Here is a 20,945-nt window from a genome sequence, read left to right as displayed (position 1 = left end):
CGGCCTCTGCCTATTCTTCAGTATACTTACCAGTAGGTTATCCTCAGCACTTCTGCACGAGGAAGGATGAAAATACCAATGAGTACCCATTGCACTCCAGATCTTGCAGTAGTAATCTTTAGACAAGTCTGAAATATTGACCAAGGATAGACAAAGGATGAAGATGATGATGGATGGGAGATGTTTTGTGTTGGATTCCATATTCCAGTCATAGAAAAATATTTTGACATAGTTTAATCAGCATTGTATTGAGATTTCTATCAACCATTTGGAGGCTGGTGCTTCTAGAATGTCTGTACCTGGATTTCCTTCTTCCTAGTGTTAGGAAAGTAGGCTTCTGCCAGAGAATTGTTACCCTTTGTACCCAGAGTGGTTATCACTGATATAAAAAGTTCCAAGGGGTTCTAGTCTCATACAGTATGCTTGAAATTGGCAAATATGTATTTTTCCATTTTCAGTTTGCTTTCGAGAAGTATGTAAATACAAACTATTTGCACTGTGTATAGTCGTTCCTGTTACTAGCAGAATGAAAAATGACAATGATTGTCTGATGGGACAGGGAACAGGCATCTGCACTTGTACCAAAAATTAAAAACAATCCCTTAACATTATCACCTGGAAAAAAATAGGTGTGTGTGTGTGTGTGTCTTACTGCTTCAGCATTTGGTCAAGACTTTGGAGTTGCCATTGCTTGTAAATGCTTGTAAATGCAAGGCTTTTCTATTCAGTCTCCAGTGTATTATACCCCATTCAAACTGGTGCTGTCCGTGGCTTTTATGTACCCAGATCACTTTAATATTGGAAAATCCTGGTTTGCACATGCCCTTGTGGGCTGTAGTATCTTTGTGTTAACATTTTTTTCTGCGAAGATAATACACGTGTATATTAGTGTTCACATGAATGCAGAAGCGGTCAGAGCAACAATTTGTGGTAAGAGCAGCTGGTTCAGAATACCTGTATGGGGAAATTTTCTCAACAACCCAGTCCAGCTGTGTTTTTTTTAATTAATACTTGTAATCATTCAGCAAGATGGTCATAAAATCCATTTCTAGGTTTTGCAAAAAAAAAAAAAATCCATTTGTCTCCTGACAAGTAGGTTGAGGAAATTAAGGTACAGTAAAACCTTTCTCTGAGATAGCCAACTGACTTGATGGCACACAAGGATAAATGTATACTGAAACTTCTGTAAATGTAAATGCATACTGGAACTTCTGTAAAACAGCTTGGCCTTCTGTGGCAGTTGCTTCTCTGATTTTCTCCATGACATTTCTATTTAAAGTATATCTTCAAGGTTGCATCTACTGCATTTTGGGCAGCATATCTTCAGGTTTGGGATTTGCTCTTGTGTTGTGAAGATTTTTTTGTGTTATTTCTTCTATTTTTTTCTGTTTGAAGACGAGAACATACAACTCCATGGGATTTTGTTTGTACATTAAGATAATTTTGTTAGGTACTAGAGATTGGGGCTTGAAGATTGAACCACTTAGACATATGTAACTAACAACAAAAAAGCTGTGTAAAATCAATAATCTGTGCAGCCCATTCGACACTGCACAGTTGAGTCTTGTCTGCTGCCAATAAAACTCTGTGCTGCGTTGAAGCTTCTCAGATGTACTTTTCTTTTCCACAGTGAAGCTTCCATGTGCCTCTTCACTTTAGTTACATACTTTTTGCAGAGATGTGACTTGTGCTATAATTGCCTGCAGATAGTCTTGCACAATATCTGGGACATTAACTGTACAACAGGTTTATTTAAAGCAATAAATTAAGATTTGAGAAATCCACGTTTGTACTGCTTATGTTTTTTAAGTAATATTTTTATTTTCAAAATTATGTGTGTGTATTGGTACTACTTTATAAGGTAAAGGTCCCCTGTGCAAGCACCGGGTCATTCCTGACCCATGGGGTGATGTCACATCCTGACGTTTACTAGGCAGACTTTGTTTACGGGGTGATTTGCCAGTGCCTTCCCCAGTCACCTTCCCTTTACCCCCAGCAAGCTGGGTACTCATTTCACTGACCTCGGAAGGATGGAAGGCTGAGTCAACCTTGATCTGGCTACCTGAAACCGACATCCGTCGGGATCAAACTCAGGTCATGAGCAGAGCTTGGACTGCAGTACTGCAGCTTACCACTCTGCGCCACAGGGCTCCTACTTTATACTAAAACCTTAATGACACTTTGTGTTTGATGATGCATTTAATCTGATTTACACCAACAACAATACAGTTCCAAAAGGTGAGGCCCAGGTTCTCAACTACAACACTGTTTCTACTTAACCTAGAATAACAGATTATATCTCATGCAATTCTTATGAAGGCTTGACACACAACTGACTAACCTTTCTCCCTTAGGCAATTCCTGTATATGATCAAGGCATCCTCTGTTCAGTACTATGGACAGGTATGGCTCAGTGGGAATGCATATTGATTTAGGGCAATCAGCATGCTGAGGTGATGAAATAGAGGGCAAAGTTTAAGGCACATTAGAAGTCCTTGGAAGTTGTGAAATGTATTTCAAGTAGGTCTGGAGATGCAGCCTACACATTTTCGAAATAAATAAATTACTACATTAATGAAGAATTAAATCAGCACCCTGAGTTTTGACAAGGATTTCTTTTGTTGCCAGGACTTGAGTGACTCAAAATTCTAAGGTCCATATTAAGAATACAAGGAATGAATGTATTAATTTTTTTACATGATTTGTAAATCTAGTTTTCAAGGTTTTTACTTTTGAAAATGTTTTCCAAAACTCTTCTAGGTGTTTGAAAATACATTGTGTCTAATTTATTTTCAAATTTGTGAAAATGATATACCAGTCTACTAGTGGTATTCAAGTAAAAGGTATAAATTAGTTGCAAATCTGCATGCAGACCAAATTATTTGGAACTCTTCCCCTTAATCATAGAGAACTGCTTGTGCTTACTCGTGAGGGAATGCACTCACCATGGGTTCATTATGACTATATTGCAGCATTTTAGTGAACTCTGGGGTGATACTAGCAATTTTTAGTGAGACACTTCCTTTCTTGTCATACAGCATATTCCCAGTGCATTTGTCATCAGCAATCAACTGTTCCTGCACTTCCGGTGCTGTAGCATTCCTTGAATTGTTGCTGTAGGAAGATTAGCCTCTTATAATGATGCCCATGTATTACACCTATTGTGTTTTTTCAAAGCTCTTTTTAAAATCAAATTCTCACTGACTCCAAACTATGAGGATTTCATACTAGTTGTACAACTCATTCCTCAGAAATAATCACATCTTGATGTGATTTACCAAGTTGAAGAACTCTGTTCTAACTGCTGTAAAGACTATACATCCTCTGCACCCTCCTTCCCAAATCTCCAGGTGGTTTTGTGCTGATGCAGGCTGGAATTTAAACTACTTATTCCAAAACGGTTCCAGTGGCTTCAGTGAGACTCCTCTGAGAAAGAGTATTTAGCTTTGACTATTTTCATTATTTAAAGCTCAGAGATGTGACATGATGAGCCATTGAGCTCTATATAGTGTTATCTTTTCTCAGGACCACAATTAGTCCTAGCACATTTGGGGAAAGGGTTCCAGGTCAGGTGCGGCTTATAGGTAGGCCTAAGTTACAGTGCTTCTCGTTTTAAAAATCAAGTACTGGTGAAAGATGTCACACCATAGGGCGTTTATGATTTAACACTGATACTGAATTGTCTTCATTGTATTTTAAACAGCCTTAGACTGGTGTTTAGGATTACAGTTTTAGGCTGGTATGGGGCTGTGTTTCTTACTTGAACTGGCAACTGAATTCAAAGAGGACCATCCTAAAATGAGTACAAACAGATTTCAAACAACCCAAACGTGGGTTAAAGGTAATATGCTGAAATGTAGTTTATAGGCTCATGGTGTTTCATCATCTAACTTGCTTAACTATAAAAACCTCTTGAGTTCAGTTTGTTAGACCATGTGAAAATATTAGATACTCAAGTCCTCTTAGAAAGTCATTAGATTAGCGTTTTGTTTTTAAAAAAATTTGTGCCAAAATTAAACTGCTCAGTGGCACCTTGATGACTAACCAATTTTATTCCAGCATAAATTAGAGCCCAGTAACTTAAAAATTTCACTTTTTTTCTTGTAATAGTTAATTTCTGTGATACAATCTTTAACCCAAATCACTCTGGGGTATAGAAGGAATTTTTAAAATGAATGCCGCAAACTTCACTGCACGTTTCGAAATGGCAAAGGCTGTGTTGAAAGGAAGGGGGAAGTGGGGGTGCGCGGGTGGGAAGCATATGACAGTTTAAAACTTAATTGTGTGAAAATATTGTCGAAGGCAATACAAAGTTTGTATGTCAGCCTTGCTTCCATTTGGGCAATAGGTTTCTAATATGCGAAACTCTGTATGGCTTATAGGTTAACTCTTAAAATATGACATGAGACTGACTGCCATGGAACCCTGTATAAACAGGTGCTTTTTATGTGCCCAGGGTCTCATTTAAATGGGCCATTACACAGGATGTTTCTATTTTGGAACCCAAAAAAAAGGATGGAGGTGAATGCTGAGTTTACACTTTGTAAAAGCTATTGTATGTTGCTTGGGGGGTTGGTTTGGGGTTGAATAAAGTGATGTGGGAAATTGTATGAGCTCACACGTGGGCACCACTATGTAATTATTTTTTAAATGACGCACGGTCACCTCGCCACGCTCTGTCAGCGCGAAAAAATGTCACAGGAAGGGAAAGGTCGCTACCTGGGGAGGCTGCTGTCTTACAGGAAAAGCAACACTGGGACAGTTGTCACTTGTCCCCGCGCTGTCAGATCAAACTTGGCTGGGAGAGAGGAGTTTTTTTAAAAAAACAACAACAACGCAGCAACAACACCACCACCACACGACCTTTGCAGCCCTGTCTCCTCTGGAGTCGTGACACTCCCGCTTCCTTCCCAACCTGAGAACCCGACCTTGCCAGGTAGGCAGCGACGAACGCCAAGGAGCTCCAAGCCCCGCCTCCCGGCCGGCGCGCCTCCACTCCAGCCACCTCCGCCAGCTCCAGCGTTCCAGGGGCCCGAGGACTTGGCGCCCTTTCCCCCCTTCCCCGCAGCTCGCGCGCCAGGGCGCCTCTGCCTCATGTTCCGCCAGGCCGCGCTGCGCCACCTGTCGTCCCGGATGCTGCCCCTCGCGGCCGCCGTGGCGCTCCAGAAGAAGGAGAGGAAAGAGACCGGCCTCTACCACTGGCGGGTAATCACGCGGGCCTGGGAAGCGAGCGGCGGCTTGGCCCGCCGGGCAGGCGCAGGGCGGCGACGGCCTCTGGGCTGTGCGCCTGAAGGCGGCGCGCTGCCCCAGCGCCAAGGCGGCCGGGGCGGTTTCGGGGAGGCGGAACCATCCGTCGGCTGAGGCGACCTCTCAATTGCTCCAAGGGAGAAAGGGAGGCTGCCTCTGCGGTCGTCTGGTGGAAGGGGAAAGTACAGCCCTTTCAGATAGAGGAGCGGGACGTTCCCAAGATCTGTCTCTGAGTTCACTCTGAGAAGTCCAAGCCGGATTTCTGCTCTGCTCTCAAGCCAGAGTTTTAATTACTCTGAGCTGGCAGTTGAAGCCCCCACATGATGCGCATTCATATTGACTGATGGGGCAGAAAAGCTGACTTCTTGGTTTTATTAGCTATCACCGTGTGTCATTTCCCCCCCCCCCTTTGAAAGCTCATGATTACCGCTAAGGGGGGAACTATCAGTTATAGATGTTTTTCTGTGTGTCCTGCCTTTTCTCCCTATTAAAGGGAGGGAGATCAAAGTGGTTTATGTTCAATATGTTTCAGTTAGTGTTTAATTAAAATATGCTCCAAATCTAATCCCCCCTCAATTCTTAGTCTGGATTCTTTGTTAGGTTTATGGTGGTTGCATATTTAATGCCCCCCTTTCCATGGTTACGTATTCGTGACCATGTATGAAGACAAATATGGCTGTTTTAAACGGAGATAAAGTTTACTGGGAAAGCTGAAGAGCAGGTGTACTTTCACAAAGTGTATATATGTCAGAAGGCAAATATTTGCCCTCTTTTTCATTCCGTCAGTACACCTGTTTTCAGAATGCAGCCATAAAAGTTAAACCCACCTAATGTGAATTTCTGTGTTTGAACGTTTTTTGATCAGTAGAACAAAACCAGGAAAAATAAAATGCAGTTCGAAACACAATTGTGTAAAGCCTGTTTTAAAACTTCAACATGCCGCAGCTTAAACTTGCATGGGGATCAGACTTAAAGGCTATGCACTGCTTTTGCATCTGGTCATCTCTCCTTGCATTGTAGATGATAGATGTGTACTGGTTTACATGGTAACTATGATGGCTGATCCGTAGAGAGTCATATGCAGGTTTAAACAAGATGCTGCGTGTGCAAAAGGAATCTATCCACCTGGTCAGACAACATGTTTAAAAGATTCTTAATCTGTGCCAGCCTCTACATGTACAGAGTTTGTATGTCAGCCTTGCTTCCATTTGGGCAATAGGTTTCTAATATGTGAAACTCTGTATGGCTTATAGGTTAACTCTTAAAATATGACATGAGACTGACTGCCATGGAACCCTGTATAAACAGGTGCTTTTTATGTGCCCAGGGTCTCATTTAAATGGGCCATTACACAGGATGTTTCTATTTTTGAACCAAAAAAAAGGATGGAGGTGAATGCTGAGTTTACACTTTGTAAAAGCTATTGTATGTTGCTTGGGGGGTTGGTTTGGGGTTGAATAAAGTCATGCGGGAAACTTTTATAAATAATAAAAATATAGATCCCCCTTTATGTTTTCTCCACTTCCATCTGTGTGGGTAACCTCACAAATAGTAGTACTTCCAAAAGCAAGTTCTAAGCTTCATTGCTTAAGGTGAAGAGTAGTCAGTCAATCGGTACTTCAGTTGTACAGCTGCAGCTGTCTTGCTTAGCTTGCCAATGTCAATGCTTATCCCGTATGACCTGATGTGATCTTAACAGTAAACGTATCATAACATGACCTTGATTACTCCCATAGCCTCCATTAGCTCATTCTTTGTGGCCAGTGCATTTCCCTTACTACTTCCTAATTTTAATTTAACTGGAAAAGACAGTCATGCTAGGAAAAGCTAAGGGAAGCAGGAAAAGAGGAAGACCCAACAAGAGATGGATTGACTCAATAAAGGAAGCCACAGCCCTCAGTTTGCAAGATCTGAGCAAGGCTGTCAAAGATAGGATGTTTTGGAGGACTTTGATTCATAGGGTCGCCATGAGTTGGAAGCGACTTGACAGCACTCAACCACACACAATTTTAATTTGCAACTCAATTTACATTTACTTAACATTTCAAGGACCTGCTAATGGAAGACCTTCCCATCCCTATTTGGAAGTTCATCCTTCTGTCCATGTTACTGTTACTGTAGGTTACAGTTTCTATTGCTTATTGTGGTTCTGATCAGTTAAATATCTATGATGGCAGAATGTATCAATTCATGGGTTTCTAATGTCATTGTGATAGGTTCTGAACTAATCATACTGAGTTCCTTGAGGATAGCTCACTGAATGTATCAGTACACCGGACAAACTAAAAAGGCTGATTTTTATAACAATGTACTAGGGAAGTGCTTAAAAGATTAAATAAAATACTATAATGCTGCACCATAAATCCATTCTGTTCCTTTGGTTTTCATGTTTAACACTGTCATGGCATTCATAATTGGAAGGATATAGTGGTACTGCAGGTGCTTAGAGAGAGGTAAAAATAAGAAGTCAGAGATATGACAGTATAAGATGCATACTGTTAACTGCTTCTCACTTTTCTAAGTAGTGAGAAGTCCATGGGTAGCCCTAAAGCAGGAATTACTTTCTTTAGAGGATAACACACTGGGGACTTGTCTTTGTAACATCCATTTTATTGTTAGTGTGAAAACAGAGCCTACTGGAAGATTGTAGACTTCTAAAACTATGTAGCAGATCTGTTGACCTTGCATCAGATTACTGACAATAATTTGTGCAATTCAGACTGAAAAGATGGATCCAAACTGTGTGTGTATGTTTCCCTCCTCCTTAGTGGGAGTATGACTCTCCCCCAAGTTCTGATTGGTATAAATTCTAAAAGTTTGGAGAGGAATTTCCAGGCATTCAATAAATTTTGTTTGCTAAAGCCAGTGCCTGGTCAGGATTTGTCTGTTCACAGTGACTGAGATAGCCAAACAATAGTTTTATGTGAAAGGTATAAAGAGACTGATATCATTCAACTTAGAAAGGAGTGAAGTAAAAACAGCTTTGGCAAGAATACTGACATGGAAGAAAGTGAAGGTGAATGCTTTTTAAGTTTAACCATCCTATTAATTTTCAAGTAAGCAAGCTTGGGAGACATGGATGATCAATACACACAATACATTGATTTCACTGCCATAGGATTATGGTACCATTATACTTATCTTGAATTATATGGCCACTGTAAGTTGGTAGTCATCATGGTTATGGATTCATCTTACTGTTCAGCATAGTCCTAAATTGCTTCTCTCATGTATAATGCTATTCTTGGCATCTGCCCTTGACTCTTAGAGACAAGGGCAGGAAACTGGAAGAGAGAGCAGGGACTGGTTTATTGTATAAAATGTATAAAATAATTTCTTTACATATAGTACTGCATTCTTCTCAGTCAGAGAGAAGCTGCTGGCCTGGAAGAATAATTAATGGGGCCAGATAATACTCAGTAAACTGAGTAAAAAGCATGCGATCCAGAAAGAAGCATTGTTCCATTGCCTGTGAAAATTTGTTCTATAAGCCCAGGAGATGGGAATATTACAAAAATATTAGATTCTTTGTAGTCTTGTATTTTTAATTTCATGATTTATATTTAATAAAAGTGTACAGTTAATGGACAGAACTCTTGATATTCCTAATTATGCTACCTTTCTTAATTCCCCCCCCAAATTTCCCCCCCCCAAAGTTTAATGCTTGGTTGATTATCTTTTCAGCGTGAGAAGCACCCTTACTACAACCTTACAGTGAAAATCCTTCGAGCCAGAAACATTAAAGGAACAGATGTGTGTAAGTATACATGAACTTTTGCTTTCTTCTGCATGTCAGTGCTGTGTACTTCATGTGGTTTTACTAGTGTTATTAAGACACTGTTTTCAGTACCTTGACTGGGTTTTTGTGTGAAAACATTTATAAATGCAATTGAAAAATCATCTTTCTGGAAATGAACGTAAATTGAACCAAGAGTCCATCTAAGTTACCATCCTGAATCCAACAGTAGCTAGCCAAATGCCTCTGAGAAGCCCACAAGCATGATATGAAGGCAACCGCCTTCCCTTGTTATATGTTTTTAAGGGAATTTATATGTTGCCTTTCCAGAGTCCAAAAATAAAAAAAATACCATAAAACCTCATAAATTATCAATATAGGAACAAAACAATCCATTAATAACAAGCCAGGGACACAAAAGCCATTGGGCACCATAAAAACATCCATAAAACAGACCACCACAACTAGAATATCTATATTTTGTATTTACAGGCAAATCTCTCTCTAAAGATTGGACTTATTAAAAAAGGTTAACTATAAAAGTAAACCCCTCACAAAAAAGCAAGAGAAGAGCATTTCAAATGAATGCCACGTTTATCAGGGCTGGTTTTAAATTATTTAAAACTTAGACATAACTGATTTATGAGAGCCCCTAGAGTGGTCTGCTGCTTTCATGCAACATAGGTCAAAGGACCCAGTCAGTATTCTTGATACAACATGAAATATATATCCATTCATTTTTGCTTTCAAGTTTCGTTGGGTTTATTTGATTGGCTGTGTAGTGAGGAAGAGTGAAAACTCTTTTGCCTCTTTAGTAGCTCAAGCAGCACATAATTTCCAAGAAGGGATTCTGAGATTAAAAACTGGAAGCCAAACACTGCTGACCCGGAGGCCTTTCTACCCAACCCCAGTTTATCATTGTCTTGCTTGTTTATCTACCTGTCTCCCCTGCATGAATCCTTAATGCTATTAGACTCAGAATGAAGCATGAAGACTGAGAAAATGAATACAGGACAAGCACGGCCGCATGAGCATTGTGTGATCTTTTTTGTGTGCAGAATATAAAACGTGTTGTCTTATACCAGTAAAATAATTAGTAAAGATTTTTTGAGACAATGACTTAAAAAAATCCTATTTAGTTTTCTTTGGAGCAAATTTTGAGAGTGTTCTTGCTGTGTGGAATAATAATTACTAATGGTTGCTGTTAAAGGAGGTCTATTTTGAAGGGTACCTTCTCTTCATCCTAAAAGATTGTTAGATGTGGATAAAGTAATGAGGTGATACAGAAAAATATTCTGATGGCTACATTTCTATCTTCCCCCCTCTAGTTTCCAAGGCAGATTGTTATGTGGAGTTGCGTCTGCCAACTGCATCGCCAGTTACATACCGAACTCAGGTTATTGACAACTCCAGTAACCCGGAGTGGAATGAAACTTTCCAGTATAGAATTAACAGTGCTCTCAAGGTGAGGGGAGGTTCTTCTTGATACAGATTGATTAATATTTGGTAACATTCCTAGACTAGAGAGAGTTTGCGGGGGGAGGGAAAGTAGCTCAGTTTTCTAGGATATCTTCTTGGGGGAAAATATATTGTAATCTAGCGATAGAAAAGTGCAAGAGTCCAATAGCACCTTAAAGACTAACAAAATATCTGGCAGGGTATGAGCTTTCGTGAGTCACCACTCACTTCTTCAGATACTGCGACAGACAAACTAACATGGCTACCCATCATAATATGATCTAGTTTTACAATTAAGTATTCAGTAGAAAACAGCAAGAGCTGTGACTCATGAAAACTCATATCCTGCCAGAAATTTTGTTAGTCTTTAAGGTGCTACTAGACTCTTGCTCTTTTCTACTGCTACAGACAGACTAACACAGCTACCCATCATGAAATAAGTATTCAGTAGGCTTTCACCTACCTCAGTGCTTCCTTCTCTTCTCCCTGCACATGTCTCATGGTATAATTTTATTCTTGGCACCTGCCCTTGACTCTTAGAATTGGGGGAGGCATCTTTGATAACCCTATGGTAGTCCCATGAATAGTGTGATAAGAAATTCCCATGAAATGGTTCACCCCAGGCACATAGGCAAGTAGCAAAATGTATGGCTGTCCTGATTTTATGGTAAAACATTGGAGTGGCATCAGGTACAGGACCTTTGATCCTTCATGTCCTGACTTTTAATCTTCTCTGCAGTCATCCAGAGCTTTAATGGGTGGCACCCAGTTATAGTATTATGTCTTTTCCAGGAAATGATGTCAAGCTAAGAAGTTCAATAGTTATTTTATTTACTGTATTTATATCCTGTTCTTCTACAGAGGTATGCAATAGCCAATAATCCTTGCCCAAAAATGTCTACATTCAAATTCTGATAGTGGTTTTGTGATTGTAGATTACTATGAGAGAATAACATTCTAGAGCAGGGGTGTCAAACATGTGGCCCATGGGCTGGATCTGGCCCCTTGAGAGTTTTTATCCAACCCATGAGTCAGCCAAGGCAGCCATCTCCCAATCTGGGTTCGTTAGGCATGGCCCAGCCCGACCAACTGACATTTTTGTCATATCTGACCCTTGTAAAAAAGGAGTTTGACACCCCTGTTCTAGAGTAAAAGCTGAATGATGTGTTAAACCATGACAAGTCAGGAAAAGGAAAAGCCTGGACAAGTTATGAACAGGTGACAGCTTGTAAAAGAAATGATATCCAACCATTGGAACAAGTTGGGAAACCTAAATGACTTGTTCAAGACTTACATTTGTGGTTAGAATCGAAACAGGAACTTCCAACAGAAGTTTTTAAATCTGTACAGGAAAGTTTTCTAAATGGGAATAATTATTAAAAAAATGTAAGTACAGTGCATCAGCAATTTGAAAATAATTAATTTTCACTGTATTTAAAAATATTTGAGGGCTCTGCTTGGCATTTAATATATCTGTTATTTTCCTGCCATCTTTTTAATTAGGATTTTACTTTAGCTGTCATCTCTATCCTTTCATTTCAGAACACACTTGAGTTGACACTCTTTGATGAAGATGTTCTTGTTAGTGATGAACTGACTTCTGTTGTGTTTGATGTGACCGGAATTAAGCCAGGCCGTCCTGTGAAAAACACTTTCAAACTAAAAGAGGTGAGTCTTAATTCTTTAGTTCATTAACAAAAAAATGGGTTCACTAGCTAGAAGGTTTCTTGAATCCAGTTTTGCTCTTGCATGTCTACATGATGGGTGAGATCAGTTGTGCTTTTCATTAGAAAATATGACTAATACACACAATTTCAGATCTGTGGACCAGCCTAATAGGAAAGTGATGGTGTAATGTGTAGGAAAGTGATGGTGTAGTGTGTAATGGCTCCTGAATGTATTCGACTTTGAGAAGTGGTCTTTTAAAATAATATTCTATAAATTATTTTATTTCTGGTTCAAATTAATACAGGATCAGTTAATGTGGTCTCTCCTTCCCCTCCCAAACTGTCCCTAGGTAAATATTAAGGACTTTGATTCATTTGCTTCTTCCCCAATAATCTCGTTGCTGGGAGAAAGGCAGGATATAAATGAAGTAAACAGTAAAATAAAATGTCATTGTAGGATCTGCCTGAACCCTCAGAGATCCTGTGCTCAAATAACCATGAGATCTCCCACTTTACCCATTTTCCATGGTGAAGCAGGTGGGGAAGTTGTGATCTGAAAGTCTATTCCTAATCTATCATCATGATTAATCCCCAGGCTTGCATATTTCTTGTCTGTCAAAAAGATTTGCAAAACACAGATGGCAGACACATTTTACAAAACCTCTTAATTTCAGTATTAGAGAAAGCCATGCAGTTATCCTACTGGGAACATCTCATATGAAAAAAACTGGTTAACATGGTTTCCATCCCCTCGTTCCTCAACTAGCAGCTTCATTTCAGAACAATTACATGGGTATTCAAACTGTACTTTAAACAACATAATAACATTTACATCCTGACCCAGTTCCTCTATTTGTAAACTGTCTTTAAATAGTATTTATTTATTTGTAGGACAAGGAGGAGCTGGATGTAGTGTTTTTGCTAGAGAAAAGGTAAGAGCTGTTATATTTTTCCATGTTAAAAAGGCTGCAATCCTGAAGTGCTCTATCAGAAACCCCTGAATTAAACAAACAAATGGGTTGGGTTTTTACTAAAATTATTTATTAAAACATTTATATCCTGCCTCTTGGTTCAAAGCAGGTTAAAAATCTTCACCAGTTTAGGGGATCTTAAATTTTCATTTGGAATTTAGCATGCCAACTAGAAATGAAAGTAAAGGTCTAGAGAAGGACAGAAAAATGAACTGTCAAAAATTCATTCACCTCAATATTTTGCTTTTATAGTTCAGATACTCCTACCGAAGTTCTCACAAATGGGGTCCTTGTGGTGAGTATATATAGCACATCAAATAGCTGCAAATTCCAAAATTATTTATTGTCAGTTTCAATGGTTAAAATGGTATATGAATTCTTAAAAGAAGAACCTTTTCAAAATCAAGCTACTCTCTTCTCTGCTGGGGATTGTAGAGTGCAAGTCAGCAGTTCGACTACTGGAATATGTGGAGAGTGTGTGTTAAAGGTCAAATCCTCTTCTAGCAAATTCAGGTGCTGTTTCCCTAACCTTTCTGCCTTTTGTGCTGTCTCAAGTGAACAGAAAGCACAGTACCAGGGGGTGGGGGAGAGAAGATAATTTCAGCCTTCCTTCTTTCTGTTGGGAAAAGCAACTAGAAATTCAAAACAAAATTTGAGTCCAATAGCACCTTTAACACCAACAAAATTTTCTAGGGTATAAGTGTTCATGAGTCAAAGCTTAGTCAGATACAGGTAATTCCTTTATATTCCTGTTTAATTATTTTTGGTATTAATGAGTGGGGTCTGAGGACAATAGTTTGTAAAAAGTTGTATTAGATAGTTGACTTGCAGCCTACTGAATATAGTCTGATCTATCCACTATAGTATCTGCTCCTCCTTTGTCAGCTCAGCTTCTTTTATCATGATATCTAGATTGTTTCTGATGCTGCTTATTGCATTGTCAGTAGGTTGGAGAGACAGCATTTTTTCAGCTGTCTGTCCATCCATGTTATGTACCATGGCATGTGGAGAGTGTTCCTTTAGACATAGTGGGTGAGAAAAGGGCTCCAAGATCCCGCAGAACTGTGTCATATATGTGGGTATATTGTAAGAATCTATTAGTCCATGCTTTCCGTTTTATCATGTTTTGACTGGCTAAGAGCCGCAAATAAATTATCTATCTATCTACAGTGAGGGAAAAAAGTATTTGATCCCCTGCTAAATTTGCCCGTTTGCCCTCTGACGAAGAAATGACCAGTCCATAATTTTAATGGTAGGTTTATTGTAGCTGTGAGAGACAAAATAACAGGAAAACCCCCAGAAACCTAGAAGACAAAAGTCAGAGATTGTTGTGCATTATAATGAGTGAAATAAGTATTTGATCCCCTATCAACCAGCCGGGTTAGGGTTAGGGTTCTGCTGTCCACAGATGCAATCAATCCATCAAATTCCAAACTAGCCACCATGACCAAGACCAAAGAGCTGTCCAAGGATGTCAGGGACAAGATTGTAGACCTTCACGAGGCTGGACTGGGCTACAAGACTATTGCCAAGCAACTTGGTGAGAAGGTGACAACCCTAACTGTCAACCTCCCTCGGTCTGGGGCTCCATGCAAGATCTCATCTCGTGGAGTTGCAATGATAATGAGAACAGTGATGAAGCAGCCCAGAACTACACGGGGAGAACTTGTCAATTATCTCAGGTCAGCTGGGACCATAGTCACCATGAAAACAGTTGGTAACACACTACGCCGTAAAGGACTGAGATCTTGCAGAGCCCGCAAGGTCCCCTTGCTCAAGACAGCACATGCACAGGCCTGTCTGCAGTTTGCCAATGCACATCTGAATGACCCAGAGGAGAACTGGGTGAAAGTGTTGTGGTCAGATGAGACAAAAATCGAGCTTTTTGGCATCAACTCAAGTCGCCGTGTTTGGAGGAGGAGGAATGCTGCCTACGACCCCAAGAACCACCATCCCCACCGTCAAACATGGAGGGGGACATATTATGCTTTGGGGGTGTTTTTCTGCTAAGGGGACAGGACACCTTCACCGCATCAAAGGGACGATGGACGGGACCATGTATCATCAAATCTTGGGTGAGCACCTCCTTCCCTCAGCCAGGGCATTGAAAATGGGTCGAGGATGGGTATTCCAGCATGACAATAACCCAAAACACACGGCCAAGGCAACAAAGGAGTGGCTCAAGAAGAAGCACATTAAGGTCCTGGAGTGGCCTAGCCAGTCTCCAGACCTTAATCCCATCGAAAATCTGTGGAGGGAGCTGAAGGTTCGAGTAGCTACACATCAGCCTCAAAATCTTACTGGCTTGGAGAGGATCTGCAAAGAGGAGTGGGACAAAATACCTCCTGAGATGTGTGCAAACCTGGTGGTCAACTACAAGAAACGTCTGATCTCTGTAATTGCCAACAAGGGTTTTGCCACCAAGTACTAAGTCATCTTTTGCAAAGGGATCAAATACTTATTTCACTCATTATAATGCACATCAATCTCTGACTTTTGTCTTCTGAGTTTCTGGGGTTTTTCCTGTTGTTATTCTGTCTCTCACAGCTACAATACAATACACAGCTACCTACCATTAAAATTATGGACTGGTCATTTCTTCGTCAGAGGGCAAACGGGCAAATTCAGCAGGAGATCAAATACTTTTTCCCCTCACTGTATCTATGTGGGTATAGAAGGGAAGAAGGTTAGTCCTTGTGAAAGAGCACATTTCTGTGCCAGGCTGAATGTGTGCTGTGAAAGATTGACAATATTGCTGGAGGAAATATTACAGCCTGCAAGAGGTTAGATAGTTTTGTGTCGTTGTTTCTTCAAGGAAGTGAGTTGTAGATAGTTCACCTTTTACTGCAAAAGAACTGCAAAGGGATTATTCTTTATGGAAATATGTTTAGAGAGGATCTTATTGATCCATTTCTGATTACAGTACGAGAGGCTCATCAAATTGCATAAGCAATTGTCTTGGAGAATACAGCACAAATTATCTCCAGAGTTTGCAAGATAATTGGATTACAGTGGATTTTTTATTCTCATTTCTTTAGGACTAAGTCTGTTTTCCTACAGAAAAGCTACAAAGGGAGATTACAGTATAAGATTGTTGAACAAGAATTAATTAAAACTTCAGGTCAGCGGACTCCCCATGGAGGTGCTGAACAGGCACAGGGGATTCTTATCTCTCTCGCTTTTTTGCCATCAAGTCACAGCCAGTTTATGGTGGCCCTATAGGCTTCTGCAAGACACAAGACATTCAGAGGTGGTTTGCCATTGCCTGCCTCTGTGTAACAACTCAAGACTTCCTCAGTAGTCTCTCATCCATGTACTCACTAGGGCTGACCCTGCTTAGCTTCTGAGATCAGGCTAGCCAGGACTTCCACATCATCTTACCTCATTACTGATGCTAATTTTCTGCATTTCTAATCTCTGTGCATATTCCTTTATCTAATTACGCTGATTATGTTTTGCATTCTACCTCTGCATCCTGACTTCCAACTGGCCCTTCTTAATTAACACGCTTCCCACCTTCTGAGCTGGATATAAGGGTAGATGGATCTTCATTCTTTCTTGTAACTGATGAAGTGAGCTTTGAGTCACAAAAGCTCATACCCTGGAAAGTTTGTTGGTCTTTAAGGTGCTACTGTAGAGCCCCGTGGCACAGAGTGGTAAGCTGCAGTACCGTAGCCCAAAGCTCTGCTCAAGACCTGAGTTCGATCCCGACGGAAGTCTGGTACAGGTAGCAGGCTCAAGGTTGACTCAGCCTTCCATCCTTCCGAGGTCAGTAAAATGAGTACCCAGCTTGCTGGGGGTAAATTGTAGATGACTGGGGAAGGCAATGGCAAACCACCCCATAAATATAGTCTGCCTAGTAAACGTCGGGATGTGACGTCACCCCATGGGTCAGGAATGACCTGGTGCTTGCACAGGGGACTACCTTTACCTTTTTAAGGTGCTACTGGACGTGAATTTTCTTCTGCAACTACAGACTAACACCTGGAAATTCAAAGTGAGCCTGGTGCATGCCAACAGAAGTGTTCCTTTTAGTTTGTGTTCACTTGTCTCCATTACTGTTAGCTTGTTTCAAGAAGAGGGATCTTTTTAGGTGGATTGCCAAATGCCCGCCACCCTACAAGGGATCAGGCCAAACAAATTTTCTGCCTTAAGGAAACCTTTTCCACATTGAATTTTCTACTGCAGAATCCCTTTGGGTGTCTGGGACTGAATACCTGGCTATTTGGCTTCATCCTAGCCCCGGTGTGAACAGAGGGAGCAGTCTAGAACACCCCCCACCTTTCTGCACCTTCTATTAAAGACAGAAGGTGGTTGGTGATAGCAGAAAGTGTTGTCAAATTGCAACTGAATTATAGCAACCCAACAGTGTTTTCAAGGCAGGAGTCAAACAGAAGTGGTTTCAGAGGGTTGCCATGTTGGTCTGCAGTGGGACAGCTAGATTCCAGTTCAGCAGCACCTTGGAGACCTACAAGATTTTGAGGGTATGAGCTTTCAAGAGTCAAAGCCCCAGAGGCAGTTTGCCATTGCCTGCCTCCGCATAGCAACCCTGGAGTTCCTTGGTGGTCTCCCATCCAAATACTAACCAGGCCCGTGAACGCACTAGAAACTTACCCCGCAATTTACACGTGTCCAGTACAAAAGAATCCAATATGACTTTAAATTTCTGTTCCCACCGCGCTACCTTTCTCCGCTGCATTTGAAAAGCCCAGGCCGGTACGCTCCCACACATGCCCAGTCGGCGCTCCAAGCAAGGATGACGATTGGTCCAGCGTTAGTAAGGGAGGCGGGGGTGTGTGCGGGGGTTGGCTGGCAGCAGGAAGTGGGCTGGCAGCAGGAAGTGGATCGAACACGCATTGCATGTTCCCACTTTCAGGCACTGGGTGTGGAGGACGCTTTATTTTTTTAATTCGCTGCATAAGCAGATGCGCTTAACGTGGCGAAATTGCGCTCTGGAGACGTCCTCGGAATCCTTCAGGTAAGTTGAAGTGGGAACATGCAAGGAAAGCCCGCAGAATTCAGAGCCGCAAACACACAGTGCGGAATGGCCCAGGACTGACTATGCTTAGCTTCTGAGATCAGGCTAGCCTGGGCCATCCAGGCCAGAGCGGGGTGGTAGTGGCAGGTCAGGGAAATTTGTCTGAAGGAACTTGATAAGTTTCCATGGAACCTCAGTGAAAAACCTCTAGAGGTTGGGCTTTCAATAAAACTTAGAATACACGTGTTCTTCTGCTGGCAACGTTTCCTCAAGTTGCTTGTCTAAAAAAACTTTCCTTCTACTCATCTTAAAGTTTTATTAGGCCTTTTACAAATGCAGACCAATGAATCATAGCAGAGTATCTCTCTGTCCTCCAGTAATTATTATCTGGTATGGGATGAATCACTAACTGGGCAGCAACTATCTGTGCAAACAATATTATGGCACTCCACTTGGGATCAGTTACCAAGCCAATAAAAGGGTATCAAAGGGCCTAGCAACATGTTATGCCTACATGTTATTCTTTTCCCAGGGTTGATCCCAGGTTGGGTGAAGAGCCATTTTCTGAAGTTCTGCCCTTCCCAGGCAAGTAAGGTCCCAATTCTGATCAGGACTCTGATTGGCAAGGAGTGGGGGCTTAGATCATCCCTCCATGCCATTTTGTCTAACCTGAAATGGCTCTGGTGAGAAGCTGTTTGCTTCGTTATGGAAACATAACATGTAGCTCATCAATACACATGCAACCCCCTTCCTGCTAGGGTAAATGGAAGGTCTCTTAGTTGTGTTCACATCAGGAAAAACAGCACCGAAGTGAAGGCCTAAGCCTCTTGTCTCTGTGCACAGTAGTCCTGATCCAAATTGGAACCATGCATGTCTGGGAAGTGCAGAACTCGGAAGGGGGCCCTGTTTGGAGCTTTTAAAGTATGTTTTAAATTGTGGTTTGTAAGCTATCTTGAACCACAAGTAAAGTGTGGTTTAAGCGTTGTCAAGTTGCTTCTGACTTATGGCGACAGTGACTTAATGTCCTTCCAAACATTCTATTGTTAACAGCCTTGCTCAGGTTTTGCAAACTGAGGGCTGTGGCGTTACAATTCATGTTGAATCTTCCTCTTTTCTTGCTGCCTTCAACTTTCCCTAGTATTATTGTCTTTTCTAGTGAGTCTCATCTTCTCACAATGTGACCAAAATACGATAGCCTCAGTTTAGTAATTTTTGTTTCTAGGGAGAGGTCAGGTTTGATTTGATCTACAATCCACTTATTTTACCACGAGCGAAGGTGAGATATAAATAATGAATAAATAAACTTCAGAATATGCCTCTTTGCCTGACCCAGGGATGTCTCTGGAGAGGACATAACATGTAGTCAGGCCCTTTGTTCTGTTACAGAGTTTACAGCTAAACTACTTTTACTATGCATTCACTGTACTAGAGTTACTTCAGAACCGGTATTTTCCCTCCCAACTTCCACATAGGCTCACCAGTGCCTTTGCCTGCAAGGAGTAATTAACAAAGATGAAAAGTTAAAGCTGAGAGAACATGGTAGGTCTGTATTTTTGTTTTTCCCCTCCCATGGTAGGTCTGTATTTTTGTTTTTTTCCATCCCATGATTTCCAGAGTGAAAAAATGTGACTGTGTTTTAATGGGGTTTTCCTGTGAATGAGCTCTGGGTTTTAAATTAATTGTAACCCGAGTCTGAAAAAAGCAGGCTGGTTCTCAAGATTCTGGCAGGATGATGAGCAATCTAACTGCTGTTGTAGACTGATCTGCAAGCATAGTCCATCTGCCCCATTTCCTCCCTTCCAAGCTGATGTTGTAGACTGACCTGCAAGCATAGTCCATCTGCCCCATTTCCTCCCTTCCAAGCTGAATTCAAAGCCTCACTGTCCAGACGACCCTTGGACAATATCACAAAGACAAGTGTGATGGACAGGTCCTGTTCTGCCTCTCTTGCAAACAACCAGTGACAGATAATGGAATATTGGGAGGAGAGCTGGCAGGTAGAGCTGTTAGGTCAGTTGGGATGAGCAGTAGAACTGTGTAGGAGGGAGATGACAGCTTGAGCCAGTGAGTGAGAAAATAGTGAACTGGAGCTGACTGAAAGGAAAAAATAGACTGGGAAGCACCCCCCAATAATTTAGTGGTCAGTCTCCCAATATTCCACTTTCTCCTTATGGGCCTTGGGGACCACTGGGACCTGATTGTGCAAGAAACTTCTTTTTATCAGCATTCTGAATGGAAAAATAGAGATGGCTGCTTGCAGCGTAGTCTGGTGTGTGCAGCAAAATGGCCTAGCTGTTGTTGTGCCATTAAAATATATTTACCTGGCTTCGTAACCCCCTCTTTGGGATTCATTGTGCCTGCCTCTCTCCAAATTTATGGTTTTCTTTCATCTTTCCTTCCCAGTATTGCCCCTCCAAATTACTGGCAAGTACTTATTCCCCTCCATTACTTATTTTTAATAGTTATCAAAATTAGTTAATATTTCCCCCTATACCTGCCCACACCCCAGGAATTCATACATCGAATCCTTTCTACCTGTTCTAACACGTTGGTTATTACTTCTTGTTTCTGTTGTGCTGTTGCTCCCTTTGGCTCTCTCTTCCTCCTCCCCATATTGGGGCCCTGTTTTTAGGAGATTTCATCAACACAAGTGCAATGTAATAATAAGGGAAGAAAGGTAAAGGGTGTGTGCAGTGTGTAGAGAAGAAGGCCTCAGAATTAATTTTTCCCCAAGTTCATTTAACCAAAGGGAATGTTTCAGTCCCTTAAGATAAATTCAGTAGCGGTTCATGTCTTATCATAAAAACTGGAAATTTGACTTTTATGGTTTTGATCACTCTGTTATTGCTGATGCTATTATCTATATACTGCTGTTTTACTCTTAACAA

General features: G+C 41.1%; 1 protein-coding gene across 1 annotated transcript in view; it reads left to right on the top strand.

The window, feature by feature from the left end:
* Nucleotides 1-5,094: 5,094 nt before the first annotated feature.
* Nucleotides 5,095-20,945, top strand: part of PLA2G4F (phospholipase A2 group IVF) — a 31,740-nt gene continuing 15,889 nt past the window's right edge. Inside the window, exons 1-7 of the mRNA XM_056851261.1 lie at nucleotides 5,095-5,205; nucleotides 8,932-9,004; nucleotides 10,312-10,448; nucleotides 11,984-12,109; nucleotides 13,000-13,040; nucleotides 13,332-13,374; nucleotides 19,530-19,596. Coding sequence (XP_056707239.1) covers nucleotides 5,095-5,205; nucleotides 8,932-9,004; nucleotides 10,312-10,448; nucleotides 11,984-12,109; nucleotides 13,000-13,040; nucleotides 13,332-13,374; nucleotides 19,530-19,596 — 598 coding nt within the window. The remainder of the gene's footprint in view (nucleotides 5,206-8,931; nucleotides 9,005-10,311; nucleotides 10,449-11,983; nucleotides 12,110-12,999; nucleotides 13,041-13,331; nucleotides 13,375-19,529; nucleotides 19,597-20,945) is intronic.

Source organism: Euleptes europaea, chromosome 6 (genome assembly GCF_029931775.1).
Source record: "Euleptes europaea isolate rEulEur1 chromosome 6, rEulEur1.hap1, whole genome shotgun sequence".
NCBI lineage: Eukaryota > Metazoa > Chordata > Lepidosauria > Squamata > Sphaerodactylidae > Euleptes > Euleptes europaea.
Note: the sequence above shows the minus strand (reverse complement) of the source record. Positions and strands in the feature narration are given on the sequence as shown.